Below are 16668 nucleotides of genomic sequence, written 5' to 3'. Positions count from 1 at the left end.
GGGATGGGTTAGGTCAGGATTGGGGGGTCTGTACCTTAAAAAGACCTCCAGAGTGATTCTTGGAGTCATGGGGATCACGGGGCTGAGTGACCCTTTGAAAGGGCTCTGTGGGATCCTGCCTCTGTCATTTACTCCTGACTTTGTGGCCTTGGGTTTCTGCTCTGTGCCTCAGTTTCCCCCCTCCTTTTTTTTTTGGTCGCATCCATGGCATGCAGAAATTCCCAGGCCAAGGACTGAACCCGTACCTCAGCAGTGACCTGAGCTATAGCAGTGACAATGCCAGATCCTTAATTGCTAGGCCACCAGGGAACTCTTCAGTTCCCCATCTCAAAACAGGGCCAGTGGTCATAAGGAGGAGATGCCTTATACAAAGAACTTAGCCAAGTGCCTTGCAGTAAACCTTCAGTAGATGATGCCTATTGGTATCTTTGCTTTTATTATGAATATCGGTATTGATATTGATGGAACGGTAAGAACTTAGGACCCCATGAGCAAGGCCCCTTGCTTCCTAAATAGGATTCCTAGATTTGGGAAACGAACAAAAACAAGCACAAAAACAGGATGTTGTTAAATGCGAATATCATTTAAACAACAACAACATTTTAGGATAAGTATGTCCCATGGAAGTATATTTGGGATATACTTAGACTTCATGGGTGTCCAGTCCATCACCGGGGACCAGGAGCCAAAGCACTTCTTCCATCAGTTCTGCAACAGAAAATGAACCCTTCACTCCACAATGAAGGTGAGGGGTTAGCAAGTTTTCAGGTAGGATTTTCCGGATCTGCAAACCACATTCTTCTGCTTTAGCTGTAGCACAGAGGCTGGAGCTTTGCTCTCACCTGAATTTACAGTTGAGGCTACTGAGATGCTGAGCCCTGCCTGAGGTGGGTCACGCAACTCTTAAAGGAGCCAGCTCTCAGGTTTCTACTCAGGAGGCTGCTGAGATGCAGGGAAGCAACACGGATGTCTCCAAGCCTATTTAGAGTCGAGGCTTGAATAAAAGAGGAGCGGGATGCAACTTACTGCATCTGGAGTGGACAAGCAATGAGGTCCTGCTGCCTAGCACAGGGAACTACCTCCACTCACTTGTGATGGAGCAGGATGGAGGATAAAGCGGAAAAAAGAATGTATACGTATGTATAACTGGTCACTTTGCTGTACAGCACAAATTGACAGAACATTGTAAATCAGCTCTAAAAAGAGGAGTGGGGAGAAGATTCTAGATGAGGGCAGAAGCTGAGAAGGGGTGAGGAAGGGAAGCTCTGCTTGGCTGAGAAAGAAGAGAGAAGTTCTCATTGTGGCTCAGCAGTAATGAACCGGACCAGCATCCATGAGCACATGGGTTCGATCCCTGGCCTCACTCAGTGGGTTAAGGACCTGCCATTGCCGTGAGCTGTGGTGTAGGCTGGCAGCTACCTCCGATTTGACCCTTAGCCTGGGAACCTCCATATGCCGTGGGCGCGGCCCTAAAAAGACCAAAAAAAAAGGGGGGAGGGGAGAAGGGTGGGGCCCTGCATTGCTGGGGTTGGTGCCCTCCGGCCTCCAGCTTTCCCATGCCCCTCCTGTCCCCAGCCCATGCTGAACCCTGCTTAGCACGCCCTCAGCGGCAGTCAGGTCCCCTGCACATATTGTGACTGAGGCGGGATGAGGACTCAGACCACGGGGAAGACTTGCTCCCGAGGGGTCTTTTTTCTCCCCTCAGCTTCACACTCACCTTGCATGGTGTCATCTAGTTCTGTACAATTCGTGTTGTTGACACACACTCTCCAGACATCCACGAAAAACTCCTCTCCTACCCACCAGGCCTGTGTCACAGAACGGAAGCGGGGAAAGGTATTTATTGGTTATGAAAATAGGGCCCCTAATCGGGTGCGAGGCACAGGGGTCAATGAAGATCCCGGCCCAGTGCTTCTTGATCTGCGGTGTGTGTGCAGATCACCTGGGATCATTCAAGTGCGGATTCTGAGTATTGAGAGATCTGGGGTGGGGCCTGAGAGTCTGCTTTGCTAACAGGCTCCCGGATGACACCCATGCTGCTGATCTGAGCAAAGGGAAGGCCCAGGCCCTCCCAGGATGTGGGGTGAGGGGGTAAGACTCAGCTGGTGGTAGTAAGACCTGCAGTGGTGAATCCTGTAAGAACTACAGGAGCAACAATGCAGAGAGGAAAGTGTGAGAGCCAGGAGGCCAGGCTGTCATGGATGAAATGATCAGATGAGACTCTCCTGCCTTCCATCCCAGTGCTTCCATGTCTCTTTGCCCCCAGCGGGCCTTCCTTCTGCACCCAGTGACTGGAGTCCCCTTGTCCATCCTGCCAGTCAAGAGAGATTCACCGAGCTCCCACCATGTGCCTGGCGACAGAGCCAAGCACCATGCTTAACTCATAACAAAGACTGTATGACTCACCGATTGGCAAAAATGCCATCTGTGTCTTCACAGGAAGTGCCACAGTACCAAACACCCCAGGGGTGTTCCAGAGAATTAACTAGTGCTGTGGCTGATGGTTTTCCTGCCCCTAATGTGTGTCTATCCCTGTCACTGTGTCTGGGACCTTTTCAGGATCCCAAAGGATGCAAGAAACAGAAAGAGGCGATTTGAAAAGAACATTCAAAGCCATTGAGTTCATAGAGTAGGCCCTTTGGACAGTTCCCAAGACTTTAACTCACAGCATCCATGTGGTCCCTGGCCTGGCCACTCATTACAGCTCTTCGAGAACTTCCAAGAATCCAGACCTAATCACTGCACTCATCTGCTGTACAGGCTCTAGGGCCAGCAGCCTCTGGAATGGTTCAAATCCCCGCTCTGCCACTTACCATGGTGTAAATTCCAGCGGGTGCCCTAACTGCCTTAAGGCCCAGTTCCCTGATCATAAAATGAAGCCAGGAGCTCCATCTCCTAGACTCGAGGTAAAGGTCAGATGAGATGATGTGCCTTCAAGGGCTGAGTGCAGGACCTGCCAGAGTGAGCCCTCTGAGTGACAGGTGTGGTCCTACTCTGTGTTGTTAAGTTAGGATGATCAATCAACAAGGGGCTAAATGCAGCCAGACCTGAAGGCCACTTGTACGGTACACTTTTTGGCTTTCTGAGCAGAGTTTCTGACTCTGCAGTTTGAAATGAACAGGACTGAAGCCAGGCCTTTGGATCAGGGTGTGGGTCATATGGGACCGCTGGTTAGAAGCTTCATTTCCTGCCAGGAAGGACCTCATCCATTCCAATAGGCTGTTTAGCAAATGCATGCCCGCCATATGACTGCGATCTGAAGACTCAAAGAGAGAATTCCATCTGGGGAGCAGAGGCAGGGGAGGGAAGTTTCCAAGCATGAGCACTGCTGGGAAGGACTTGGCCAGGTGGACTAGCAATGCAGAATCCTGCAGGTAAGGAGATGTCAGGGGCAGGAGGGGCAAAGATCACTTGGATGGGTCACCTGGGAGGGGGGCATCTAGGGAAATGGTCCTCAAGCAACAATGTTTCTTTTGTTTTTGTTTTGTTTTTTGCTTTTTAGGGCCGCACCTGCGGCATATGGAGGTTCCCAGGCTAGGGGCTGAATCGGACCTGCAGCTGCCAGCTTACACCACAGCCACAGCAATGCTGGATCCAAGTTGCAGCTGTGACCGACACCACAGCTCATGGCAACCCTGGATCCTAACCCACTGAGCGAGGCCAGATCAAACCCATGTCCTCATGGATACTAGTCGGGTTCATAACCTATAGAGCCACAACAGGAACTCCCAAGCAAGGCAATTTTTTTGCCTCCCACGGGCCATCTGACAATGTCTGAAGACATTTGGGGGCATCACAACGAGGGACAGGAGTGCTCCTGGCCTCAAGCAGGTAAAGACTACGGATGCTGCTCCATATCCTGCAAGGTACAGGACCACCCGCCAGAGAGAATGACCCAGCCCCAGTGACAACAACGCAGAGGGTGAGAAAATGACATGAGGAGGGCAGAGTTTAAGTCACATGGTCAAAGGGCTTCCTACAGCTGAGGCATCTTGCCAGGCTCTGCCGGGGCATCAGGTGAACGGACTAAGGTCCCCAGCCCACACACACCTACACGTGGGACGCTTCAAACCCCCACACTGAGCCCAACAGCCCTCAGGCCGGGCTGGGAGATGGGTGTGCTCCGGAAGCGAGGATAACCCCAAACTGTCTGACATTCCCGCTGTGGCGCAGCAGAAATGAATCCAGCTACGAACCATGAGGTTGCAGGTTTGATCCCTGGCCTGGCTCCATGGGTTAAGGATCCAGCATTGCCGTGAGCTGTGGTGTAGGCCAGCAGCTACAGCTCCAATTCCACCCCTAGCCTGGGGGCCTCCATATGCCATGGGTGCGGCCCTAAAAAGACAAAAAAGAAAAAAAAAAAAGCCCTAACTGTCATCACCTTGGGGGAGTTCTCTATCCTGCTTCTACGGACTCTAGGATCCAGGGCTGCCGGGACAGTCGAAAGCAAAGGGAACTTACATTGTCGATGGTGGCGACGAAAAGCAACGCTGCGGACGTGATGTGGAAGATGATGATGAAAGCCAGAAGCACCAACATTTTCACGGGTCACGGTGGGGCCACCAAGTAGCGTCGGAAGGCCAGAAAGAGGGAGGGGCTAAAGAGGGTGAAAGAAACTCAAATCTGTCAGGGATAAAGCAACAGGAAAATGGCAAGTAAGCAACTTTTCATAGGATTTTAGAAAATCTTAAACAGCTCTTTCCATCTCCCCTTTACCTGGAGACGTTAGTGGACAAGGTCTGGCATTAGGAGCTGTTCTTTGTTGCATCCAGATGCCAAATATTCCTTGTGGAGGAGGGTGAGGACCAATTAAAATCTCAAACTCAGTACAGAGCAAAGGGTACCTTCCTATACTGTTGCTGCAAATTGTAAGTTGGTGCAACCACTTTGGAGAACAGTATGGAGGTCCTTTAAAAAACTAAAAATAGGAGTTCCCGTCGTGGCGCAGTGGTTAACGAATCCTACTAGGAACCATGAGGTTGCGGGTTTGGTCCCTGCCCTTGCTCAGTGGGTTAACGATCCGGCGTTGCCGTGAGCTGTGGTGTAGGTTGCAGACGCGGCTCGGATCCCACGTTGTTGTGGCTCTGGCATAGGCCGGTGGCTACAGCTCCGATTGGACCCCTAGCCTGGGAACCTCCATATGTCGTGGGAGCGGCCCAAGAAATAGCAACAACAACAACAACAATAATAACAACAACAACAACAAAAGACAAAAAGACAAAAAAAAAAAAAAAAAAAAAACTAAAAATAGCTATACCACTCCTGGGCATATATCCAGGAAAAATGAAAACTCCAATTTGAACAGATACATACACCACAATGTTCACTGCAGTACAATCTACAATAGCCAAGATGTAGAAGCAAACAATGTCCACTGACAGGACAGATGAATGAATAAAAATGTGGTACATATATACAGTGGAATACTACTCAGCCATTAAAAAGAATGAAAAATGCCATTTACAGCAACATGGATGGATCTGGGGATTGTCGTACTAAATGAAATAGATAAAGACAAATATCATATGATATCACTCATATAAGTGGAATCTTAAAAAAAGGATACAGATGAACTTGTTTGCAGAATAAAAACAGACTCACAGACAGAAAACAAACCGATGATTACCAAAGGGGAAAGGGGGGGAGGGAAATATTAGGAGTTTGGGATTAGCAGATGCAATCTATTGCGTATACAACAGATAAACAACAAGGTCCTGATATATATTATAGACATCTTGTAATGAACTATAATAGAAAAGAACTTAAAGTTTTTTAAAAAAAACCTCTGTAACTCAAAAAAAAAAAAAAAAAAAGAAAATTGCAAGTCTCCAAAGCAGCATACCAAGGGCACCATGGCAGGAACAGTAGCTCTGTGTATGCTAAAATGCTGGTCTGGATCCCCCACCCACCAGGCAATACCCTGGGGCTCTCACAGCACCAGAGGAAGCTGAGTATTCATTATCGTAGTCCCTGCTGCCTAACAAAGCAAAATGATCAGAGGAGACAATATTTCCTAATGATATGAGCATTTATAAAATTAATCTGCACTCAAAACATCCCTTCTCTTTATACCTAATCCCATCTGAACAACATCCAAACACAATGCAAACACCATGTTTTCCTCTCTCTAGTCATGAAAAGACTACAATTCCCAGCCTCCCTTGCAATTAGCTTAGCACCTTGTGACTAACTCTAGCCAATGGGCTGTTAGCAATGCTGGCTCATTTCCAGGCTGAAGAGCAAGTGTGAGTTCTCCATGCTCCCTCCCCACTATGAAGTAGCTGGGATGGTGCAGCCACAATACATTGAAACCTCACACTTTAGACAAATACTGTGACTGGGATATAAGCCTTTGGATGTTAAGCTGCTGGGATTTCAAAAAAAAATTTTTTTAACTATGATTGGACACAAAATAATACACAACAGGAAGTGACGACAAAATAAAATTAGAAATCTTGCAAAACAACTAAGGTGGTGTCAAGTTGATAAAAGTGACGCTAAAGAATCACTCAAAAGGTACCTGAGGGTTAATATGTAAAAAATTGTTCCAGCTGAACAAAAAGATTAACTTGAATAATTTTTTTTAAAAAAAGAGAAGGAAAAAAAAAAAGAAAGAAAGAAAGCTTTCAAAGAAATAAAATTCCCTGGTAGCTTAGTGGGTTAAGGATTTGGTGTTGTCACTGCTGTGGCATTGGTTTGATTCTTGTGCCAGAACTTCCACATGCTGTGGATGTGGTGAAGGAAGGGAGAGAGGGAGGGAAAGAAGGAAGGAAAGGAAAGAAAGAGAGAAAGGAAGAAAGAAGAAAGAATGGAAGGATGGAAGCTTTCAAAAGAATGATTTGAATATCAAAGAATTAAAAAAACAATGCTTGGGAAAATTAAGTCTTTGCACATTTTTGCAAAAATGACCATCATCTTGGTTGAAGGACATGCAAATGTCAAGTGAAAATGTCACATCAATCAAACCTGCTGGACAAGTGACTGCTACAACCCCCAAATTCATTCTTTGTTCCTTCCAATCATTTATGACCAGTCACTAAAATTTTAGGGAACATAAAATTAATTTTAGTTTTACTTCTAAAACACACAATCCAAACAGACCTTGTTTTCACTATTTATGATGACATTATAGCACCAGTTTTAAGTGGATTGATTTTTTTTTTTTTTCTCTTTTTTGGCCACACTTGTGGCTTGTGGAAGTTCCTGGGGCAGGGATTGAACCTGTGCTGTAGTTGCAGCAGCACAAGGTTCTTAACCTGCTGTGCCACACGGGAACTTCCTGATTTTTTAAAATTAAATTAAATTAAATTAATTTATTTTTTGCTTCTTGGGGCTGCACCCACAGCATATGGAAGTTCCCAGGCTAGGGGTTGAATCGGAGCTACAGCCGCCAGCCCACGCCACGGCCACGGCAACCCGGGATCTGAGCCACATCTGTGACCTAACCACAGCTCACAGTCACTCCTGACCCCGGACCCCACTGATCGAGGCCAGGGATCGAACCTGCATCCTCATGGATACTCATCGGATTTATTTCCGCTGCGCCACAACGAGAACTCCCTGATTTTATTTTTAATAGTTTCTTTCTCCCTCTTTCCAAAGAGACACACACGCACACACATTTTTTTTCTAACCACTTGAGAGTAAGTTGCCTAGGCCGTACTTTAAATATTTTGGTGGGTATCTCTGAAAAACAAGGATAGGCCCTGACACAGCCACAGTATGATGATCACAGACAATTTCATGTTGTATAATATTATTATCTCACCTACAGTGAGATACAACATTCAAATGTTTCCAGTAATCTCAGTCATGGTCTTAATGGTTGTCTTCCCGGTCCGGGACAAATCCAAGACAATGCATTGCATTTTGCTGTCAAGCCTCGTCAGTCTCCATTAATCTAGAATGATTCCTTCGCTTTTCTTGGCCTTTCGGGGTGCGGATATTCTGTTAGAGTACTGACCATTTATCTTGTCGGAATTCCCTCCATCTGCCTAATGCTTCCCAGTGACTGGATTCAGGGCAGCTCTTGTGGCTTGAATGCTACCCACTCGCGTGTGCTCCTGGAGTGTCCCACCAGCGGGGAGAGGATGTCTGTTACTGGTGATGCTGACTTTGGTTACAGGTTTAATGTCCACGAGATTTCTCCATTGTCCATTTTTCCTTTGCAAAGTCATCTCTGGGGAGGTATTTTTTATTTTTTTAATTTTAATTTTTTTATTTTTATGTTTTGTCTTTTTGAGGCCACACCCGTGGCATATGGAGGTTCCCAGGCTAAGGGTCGAACGGGAGCTGCAGCTGCCGGCCCACACCACAGCCATAGCAACATGGGATCTGAGCCGCCTCTGCAACCTACACTGCAGCTCAGGGCAGCACCAGATCCTCAACCACTGAGCGAGGCCAGGGATGGAACCTGCATCCTCATGGATGCTAGTCAGATTTGTTTCCACTGAGCCACAATGGGAACTCCTGGGAGGTATTTTTTAGACTGTGGTAGATGCTCGTAGATTAAAAACTTACCACTGATGACACTTAGTGCATTCGCAGGTTGTCCACCCATCAGCACCATCTAGTTCCATCCAGAGCATTCCCTCACAGTGAATGGAAGCCTTGTACCCATGAAGCAGTCTCTCCCCACTCCTCCTTCCACTCAGCCCCTGGAAACCATGAATCTGCTTTCCGTCTATGGATGTGTCTATTCTGGATACCTCTTCTTTTTTTTTTTTTTTTTTTTTTTTTTTTAGGGCCAGACCCTGCAGCATATGGAAGTTCCCAGGCTAGGGGTCGAATCAGAGCTGCCAGCCTGCACCACAGTCACAATGCAGGAACCGAGCTGCATCTGCAGTCTATACCACAGCTCACTGCAACACTGGATCCCCAATCCACTGAGTGAGCCCAGGGACCCACATCCTTATGGATACAAGTCGGATTCATTTCTGCTCCACCACAAGAGGAACTCCCCTATTTTGGATACTTCATGGCAGTTCCTTCGATGGAACGATGCAAGATTTGTCTTTTTGTGTCTGGCTTCTTCCATTTAGCAGTGTGTTCAAGGTTCATCCACGTTGCAGGATGTGTAAGAGATATCTTTGAGATGCTGTAAAGATCCAATCTCTCAACAAAATATCACCCCAATAAGTTTGCGCCTCCACTGATATATCTGAAATAGAATCATTTAAAAGACTTTTTGGGCAAATACCCTATGATATCACTTATATGTGGAATCTAAAATACGACACAGGAGTTCTCCTGTGGCACAGCGGGTGAAGGATCCAGTGTTGTCACTGCAGCAGCCCAGGTCACTGCTGTGGCTTGGGTTCAAGCCCTGGCCTGGAACTTCCATGTGCCGCAGGCACAGCCAAAAAAGATAACATAAAATAAAATAAAATATGACAAAATGACTATATCTATGAAACAGAAACAGATTCACAAAGAGCAGACTTGTGGTTGCTAAGGGGGAGGGGGAGCAGGGGAGTGATGGATTGGAGGTTTGGAATTAGCAGATGCAAACTCTTATATAGGACAGATAAACAAGAAGATCCTACTACAGAGCACAGGGAACTATATTCAGTATCCTGTGATAAACCGCAATGGAAAAAATATGAAAAATATACATGTGTAACTGAGCCACTTCAGTAGAAATTTAACACAACATTGTAAATCAACTATACTTCAATAAATTATTTTTTGAAAGAATAAAATAGCCTTTTTTTTTTTTTGGTCTTTTTAGGACCACACCGGTGGCATACGTAAGATCCTAGGCTAGGGGTCAAATTGGAGCTACAGCTGTAGGCCTAGACTACAGCCACAGCAACACCAGATCCAAACCGAGTCTGTGACCTACACCACAGCTCACAGCAATGCAGGCTCCTTAACCCACTGAGCGAGGTCAGGGATCAAATCCAAGTCTTCATGGATACTAGTCGGGCTTGTTACCGACGAGTCACAACGGGAACTCCTAAAAGAGCCTTTTTTGATACCAGCTTCCCCACCAAAAGAGTTACACAAAGCCCTCCACCCTTTCTCTGGCCAGCCTCACCCTCACCCCTGAGACTCATTATTCCCTCATGCGAATGACCAAGGCCCCTTGCTAAGCCCCAGGACTCATCAACAATAAGCCAGGAGCCATGTGGCTGCAGAGCTCAGCCTGGGCGGTCTTGGCTGTGATTCTGTGCCTTGTCACTTAGAGGAACCCAGTGAACCAGCTCAGAGATTCTTCCAATTCTTTTAAAAAGACAAATCCCCTTTGTTAAGGCCTGCGTCATTTTTAGCTACCATTGCATGCTGCCTCCAAACAGATGCGTTTCCAACCCTCGCAAAAAAGTGTAAGCACCACACTGAATGTGACTTTAATATCAGCTGGAATGCCAAAATGCCAACATCAAAGGCAGTGCCCCAAACTCCACGGTGATAATAGCTTTACATATAATCCAGCTCAGGTGACACAAACACATGAGGACACAAAACAAAAACTTGCTAGAAAAGGAAAAAAAGGCTTCAATGAATTCTTTCCCAACATATGGAATTCAAATGTTATAGGGCATGATTTTCGATGGTGCATTGATAGGGCATTAAATAGCAGTGAACCACGTAGTAAGAGAGTCCCCCTCCCAAACCTCTGAGCACATCCAGGAAAAAGACCCAGTTTGGTGCTAGCCTGTCTCTAACCTTTAGCGCTTTTCTTTCTTTCATTTATTTATTTTTTTATTTATGGCATATATTTACATAAAATATATTTATTTATCCCAGGCCAGGGATCAGATCGGAGCCACAGTTGCGACATACACCACAGCTGCAATGTCGGATCCTTTAACCCACTGTGCCTAGCCGGGGATTGAACTTGCATCTTGGCACTGCAGAAACACCACCAATCTGTTGCACCACAGTGGGTACTCCAGCAATTTTCTTTTAAACAAAAAGAAAAAAAGGTCTGAACTTTGGGTTGGCCATAGTGTGTAGCTAGAATTTAACAACATTTTTTAGATTTTATTACATTTATTTTTAAGGGTCTTTCTTTTTATAAGAAGTAATACCATTTATAGTAGAGATAGAACGTCTCCTTTTAAAACAACTTTATTGAAGTTTTAAAAATGAGTCAGGTAAAAACAATTATTATGTAAATAAAAGGACAGGTGGTCGTTCAGCAAAAACCTGAAAGTGGTTCCCAAATGCCTAGAGTCTGGGAGGCACGGCTTGAACACCTGGGAGTGATTTCAGTTGGGATTCCAGATATTAGAAATAAAACTTCTGCAGAGAAAAAGTAAGTTTTTACAAGAGATCAAGTTAGGTCTTGAGCCCAGTGTGAGGAAAAAGTTAGGTGCATACCAGGGTGGCTACTGCTTTGAATCATCAGGTGTCAGGAAAATTATTGAATATGAAGTATGTGTCACCTACTCGGTGCTTTCCATTGTCCATGTCTGGCATTCGACTGCCCAGTGAAAAACAAAACGAGGTGAATCAATGACAACTCTCGGCCCTAGGGCTTTGGAGGAAACTATTCGTGAGTAACATAAACAGAAGAGCCTCCCATGACCTTTAAGAGTGACTAAAAATGGGTAACTCTTGCATCTCTACACCAAAAACAAGCCCCCCTTCACCTCTATCCCTGACCTTCGAGTTCCTTTCCTTTAGGGTCCCAGGTCCCTGTCCATCCTTCCTGAAATACTTGTTACGTGGGAACACTTATTCTCCACTCCTGAGGTTTCCGTGTGGAGGCGGCTGCACCCGGGCAACACATCCCTCAGGTCCCGCCCCTCACTCGCTCCTCCCATCCTGATTGGAGGGGGCATCAGTGTCCACTTTCTGGATTGGTGGAGCTCAGTCATTGACAGCCCACCTCAAGGCCTTTTCTTTGTCCTTCCCCACACCTCCCTAGACTAGGGAGTGGGTGCGCCTGCCCCGTCCGGATCCTGCCCCCGGCCCAAGCTCCAATTTCGCTTAGCTGGGGGGCAGATCCAGGGCTTACCGGGGGGCAGGGGTCAAGAGCTAAGAACCTGGCTTTTCTCACCTGATTATATCTCTTAACAATCTTTCTTTTCCAGCGTTTCCACCTCATTCTTGCAATGGCTGCCTAGTGTTCCACTGGGTGGCTATGCGAGTTCCCCACGGAAGGCCATTTAGGGTGTTTCCAGACTTTTTGCTACTCCAAACTACACTGCAGTGAACATCCTTGCATGTATTTCTTTGCATGCTTGTGTTAGTGTTTCTGAAGGGTAGGTTCTTAGAAGTAGGAGTGCTGGGTCAAAGGATAAATACAATTATTTTACTTTTAATGTGTTACCCCGGAAGTGTAATTCTGGCCAATACAGGCCGACCTCTGCAGTCCGTAGGGCTCTTACTAGTGATGCTCTCTCTTTCCCATGCTTTACTCCTGCACTGCTTCCCTCTCTGGAGATACCTAAGAATAGACAGCTCCCTGGACTAGATATTGGATGAAGGCTGGCCTGTCAAACCCAGGGTGGCATCAAATTTATCTTTGCCATTCACGGAAATTTCTTTTCCCTTCTGAAAATGTCATACTAAATGCCAGTCCTTTTTGCCTCCCCTTGTCCTTGTGGGTTTCAGCGCTCCACCAGCCTGGCCTGGCCTCAGTTCCTCCGAGCAGGGCTCCCTGGAGCTCTCTGTCGCTTCCACTTCAGCTGGCTCTCTCCCACACTGTCCAGGTCTCAGCTCAAGCATCTCCTCCTCAGAGAAGTGTCCCTGATCACCCAATAGCCCGGCCTCTCCGGGACTGTCTGTTCCATCAATATCTATCCCATGGCCCTGGCTTATTTTCTTGGAGAATTTTCACTATTTGAAAGTATCTTATTTGTTCACTTGTTTATTATCCATTCCCCCTCTGTTCCCTGCTGTGCCCAGTACATGGAAAGCTATTTGCCATCACTTATAGTTCTAGAAAGGGAAAACTATAAAGGTCCGGGGTTTGGAGGCGGGAACTGAGGCCAGAAGGGGCCATGACAAGCTGAGATCCCACAGCAAAGCGGGACCGAGAGCAGGAACAGGGGTCTCCTGGCTCCCACTCCAACTGCCTTTTGACCCTAGCAGGAGACCCTGCAGAGGACACATCTTGCAAGAGTCAGTGACCACATCCCCAAAGCCTATCACCTTCGAGCACAACTTTCACCAAGCAGTAAGAACCATGTTGTTTTACCTACAGTGATTTCTTCAGGGGCTGAGCAGGACGTTCTGGGAGGCCGGCCGGGTTGGGGCAGCTGCCTTGTCTGATGGTGGAAAACTGTGCTAGGTGAGCTTTTCAAGTTCCTGTCTAGAAATCGAAGCCTTACGATTTGCAGACCTTCTCTCTTAAAAACGTGATTTGGTCTACATGATATATGTGACGATGAAGTGGGGAAAAAAGATAAGACAACCAAAGGCACAGGGTGAAAACCACAGCCTCCACCCTATCCCAGTTCTGATTCCCAGAAGCAATCACTTCTAACCCGCTCAGCCTTTTTTTTTTTTCCCCTCCCATGGTTCCATATGTCCAGACAATTTATTCATACATTTCTATTTCCTTATTCATCTCTCGTAAACACTACTGACTTCCTGCCCAGGGGAGTGTTTCGTTACCATCACACTCCATCTCCCCCCTCCCGTCATCCCAAAACAGTCCAGTCACACTCTCATCAATAGTTGCCGTGTACACCGTGATCAGGTAAATGCTGTACCTGCAGAGCCAAAGAGTGTACTGTGATTACATTTTTTTCTCTCATACGTTTCTTTTCCCTAAAATGGAAAGGGCAAAGTTGCCTTTGCCCTGCCCTCTCTGTGGCTCCATCTATTTCCCCAATTTCTTCAGTTCTTTCTAAATGTGTTATCATTTCAGGATTTCTGTTGCAGAACCCAATGCACAGTTTCAGTTCCAAGCCTGGGATTAGACTCTTCCTTTGTCGTGTGCTCTCTCCAGCCAGTTCCTCTATTCTTTGGAGCTTTAGCAGCCGCTGCCATCACAGGACAAGGAAGACACTCTTCCAGGAAGACCAGCAAATCTGCTTCTCACTGCGACCAGGGCACAGGATGCCAGCATGCTCAAGACAGGGATGCGATAAAGCAGATCCTGGGAGAGGGGGGTGGGGGTGCCCCGAGGAATCATCATCCCACGTGAAATGAGACTCCTGGTGATTAAAAGTCAGGCTGCCGTTTACACAGCGTGTCTTGTGCTGGATCTTCATGTCCACCCTGTGAAGCTGGCAGGGTAAGGTATCATTAGCCCCATTTTCCAGATGAAAGACTGAGGCTCACAAAGGCGTCACATGATGCCTCAAAGTTCACAGAGCTGGGACTCTAACCCCTGGTTTTCCAACTCCAAATCCAGGACACTTTTTCCACCACGTGCTTTCCTGCTCCCATCCTTAGGGCCTAATGAAAAATCACCTGTGAGCTAATTAGAGGCATCTCTGTACCTTCGCCTCTGGCTGGATTCCCCTCAAGCCTGCACCAGGCAGGGGGCATTTGGGAAGGCAGCATCTCTCTGGCCTGGCCGTTAGCTAAAGCTGAGCCATGACCGGGCTAATTAAGAGAGGGCTTGATTAAAAACTGTGTTTTAGTCTTCATTTGTACTAAAAAGAAGCTTCTTGCATTTGTAATCCTATTAGCTCACCAGCCCTGCCGGAGTGTGTGTTGTCTTTATTGACTGACTCGGACACTGGTTTGGACTCTGGATAGAGTTTTTCCCTGATGACTAAAAGAATTTTTCAGACCGACTCAGTTCTGTTTTCTCATTTTATCACAACGCGCTCTCTTTCCACCCCGAAACTCAGGTGGATCTCACAGGGCACAACACACGGACTCCTGGACCTTAATTTTGATGCATTGTAGGTATCTCTGCACAGTATTTTCAGACTGAAGGCTTAAACACTTGCCGTTCTATAAAATACCCATAAAATAATCACATAAAATTATAGAGAACACACAGGATATTGGAACTTAAGTTTTTCGGGTTTTTTTGTGTGTTTGTTTTGCTTTGTTTTGTTTTTTTGCTTTTTGGGGCCACACCTGCAGCATATGGAAGTTCCCAAGCTAGGGGTCAAATCAGAGCTGCAGCTGCTGGCCTACACCCCAGCCATAATGCCAGATCTGAGCACGTCTTCATCCTACACCACAGCTCAGGGCAACACCAGATCCTTAACCCAGTGGGTGAGGTCAGGGATGGAACCCACATCCTCATGGCTACTAGTCGGGTTTGTAACCCCCTGAGCAACAATGGGAACTCCAAGATTTTTTTTTTTTTTTTTTTAAGGAAAAAAAATCAGTAGCTGGAATAGAAGGAGCAGCAAATCGGTTTCCTCGAGTAGGAGGGAGCAGCATCCTTTGGGCAGCAGAACTGGAGCAACTAGGGGTGAGAGGGAGGAGGAGGAAGCGGGGAAGGGGCGAGGCACTGGGAGGTGTAGGTGGGGCCATGGAAACGGCACACAGAATGGAGTGTTTGTGGCTCCGGGAATTTCAAGTTCTAAAGGCTGATGGCTTTTTTGAAAAAGGTTGATGGCTTTTTTTGCAAAAGGCTGATGGTTTGAGATAAGGGCCAGTACTCCCAGAAATGTCCATCCAGATGGCAGGTAACAAAGAGGACACGCCAAGAACTGGCAATTCCTCGCTGCCTCCTAAGAATAGGCGCTGTCTGGCCATGCCTTGGTCCAGTGCGTGACTTGAAATATGCGCGCGCGCGCGCGTGTGTGTGTGTGTGTGTGTGTGTGTGTGTGTGTGTGTGTGTGTTGCATGTCCAGCACTGAGTATGGCGATCCTGCTGGTGACTCATTGGTCCTTCCTCCCCCAGAAGCAACATCTGATCCGTCATTGATGGTGGGACAGTAGCAACAGAGTCTTACAGAGGAAGAGAAGCTCATGGGGGACCCAGCCCCAGGGGGCGTGAGCATCCCCTCCCCTTCATAAAAGCACAAGTCCCGGAGTTCCTGTTGTGGCTCAGCCATAATGAACCCAACTAGTATCCATGAGGATGCAGGTTGGAGCCCTGGCCTTGCTCAGTGGGTTAAGGATCTGACCGGCATTGCCGTGAGCTGTGGTGTAGGTCGCAGACTCGGCTCACATCTGGCATTGCTATGGTTGTGGTGTAGGCTGCAGGTATAGCTCTGATTTGACCCCTAGGGGAAAAAAAACAACAACCCAAGTCCCCTCGGCAGGGAGCCCCAGCCCTACCTTGTTGCTCAAAGGAAGCTGTTTGGCTTCGGTCCATGCTGTGCAGGGAACAGGAGAGGACACGCTGTGAGGCTGACCGCTTGGCCTGCCCCCTCTATCCCCACCCGCAGGAGTTCTTCCTACAATTTAAACCACGGCCCATTTTCAGCTGAATGGGAGCCTTTTCCCGGAATTGTAAGCAAAAGGACAAGCCTGAGGTGTGGAACCTGAGATGCTGGGTGTCAGAGGTGGGGCCGGCTCCCCAGGCCCGGGGGTGCTCCACCCAGAGCTGCTGCTGCTCGGAAGGCAAGGGGGGCTCTGGGCATTGGGGAGCAGTCACCCAGGCCACAGGGAGGTCCACTCTGGAGCTGGTGGTTTTAATCCCCATTCTGGACCCCGGCCCACTGCTCACAGCACTCAGAGGGGACAGGCCTGTCCTCAGGAAGGCAGAGGTCAGCTCAGCCTCCTGCCCTGGGATCCGGACACCAGCCAGCCAGGAATCGTCAGGCGTCCAAGATGCCCTGGAGATGGCGGAAG

At 47.4% G+C, this 16668-nt stretch overlaps 1 protein-coding gene across 6 annotated transcripts in view; it reads right to left on the bottom strand.

Moving 5' to 3' along the window:
• EMP2 (epithelial membrane protein 2) overlaps positions 1 to 16668 on the bottom strand; it is a 42862-nt gene that overhangs the window by 5889 nt on the left and 20305 nt on the right. For 3 of the 6 annotated variants that reach the window (NM_001445399.1, XM_085015786.1, XM_085015787.1), the window contains 2 exon segments: positions 1718 to 1808; positions 4462 to 4597. In NM_001445399.1, the coding sequence (NP_001432328.1) occupies positions 1718 to 1808; positions 4462 to 4539 (169 nt within the window). In that variant the 5' untranslated portion in view covers positions 4540 to 4597. 6 annotated transcript variants of the gene reach the window in all.

The sequence above is a fragment of the Sus scrofa genome, chromosome 3 (genome assembly GCF_054392235.1).
Source record: "Sus scrofa isolate SSC_HxYL_T2T_F1_AM1 chromosome 3, Sscrofa_HxYL_maternal_Yorkshire_Landrace_v2.0, whole genome shotgun sequence".
In the NCBI taxonomy this organism is placed as follows: domain Eukaryota; kingdom Metazoa; phylum Chordata; class Mammalia; order Artiodactyla; family Suidae; genus Sus; species Sus scrofa.
This window is presented reverse-complemented; position numbering and strand designations above follow the sequence as displayed.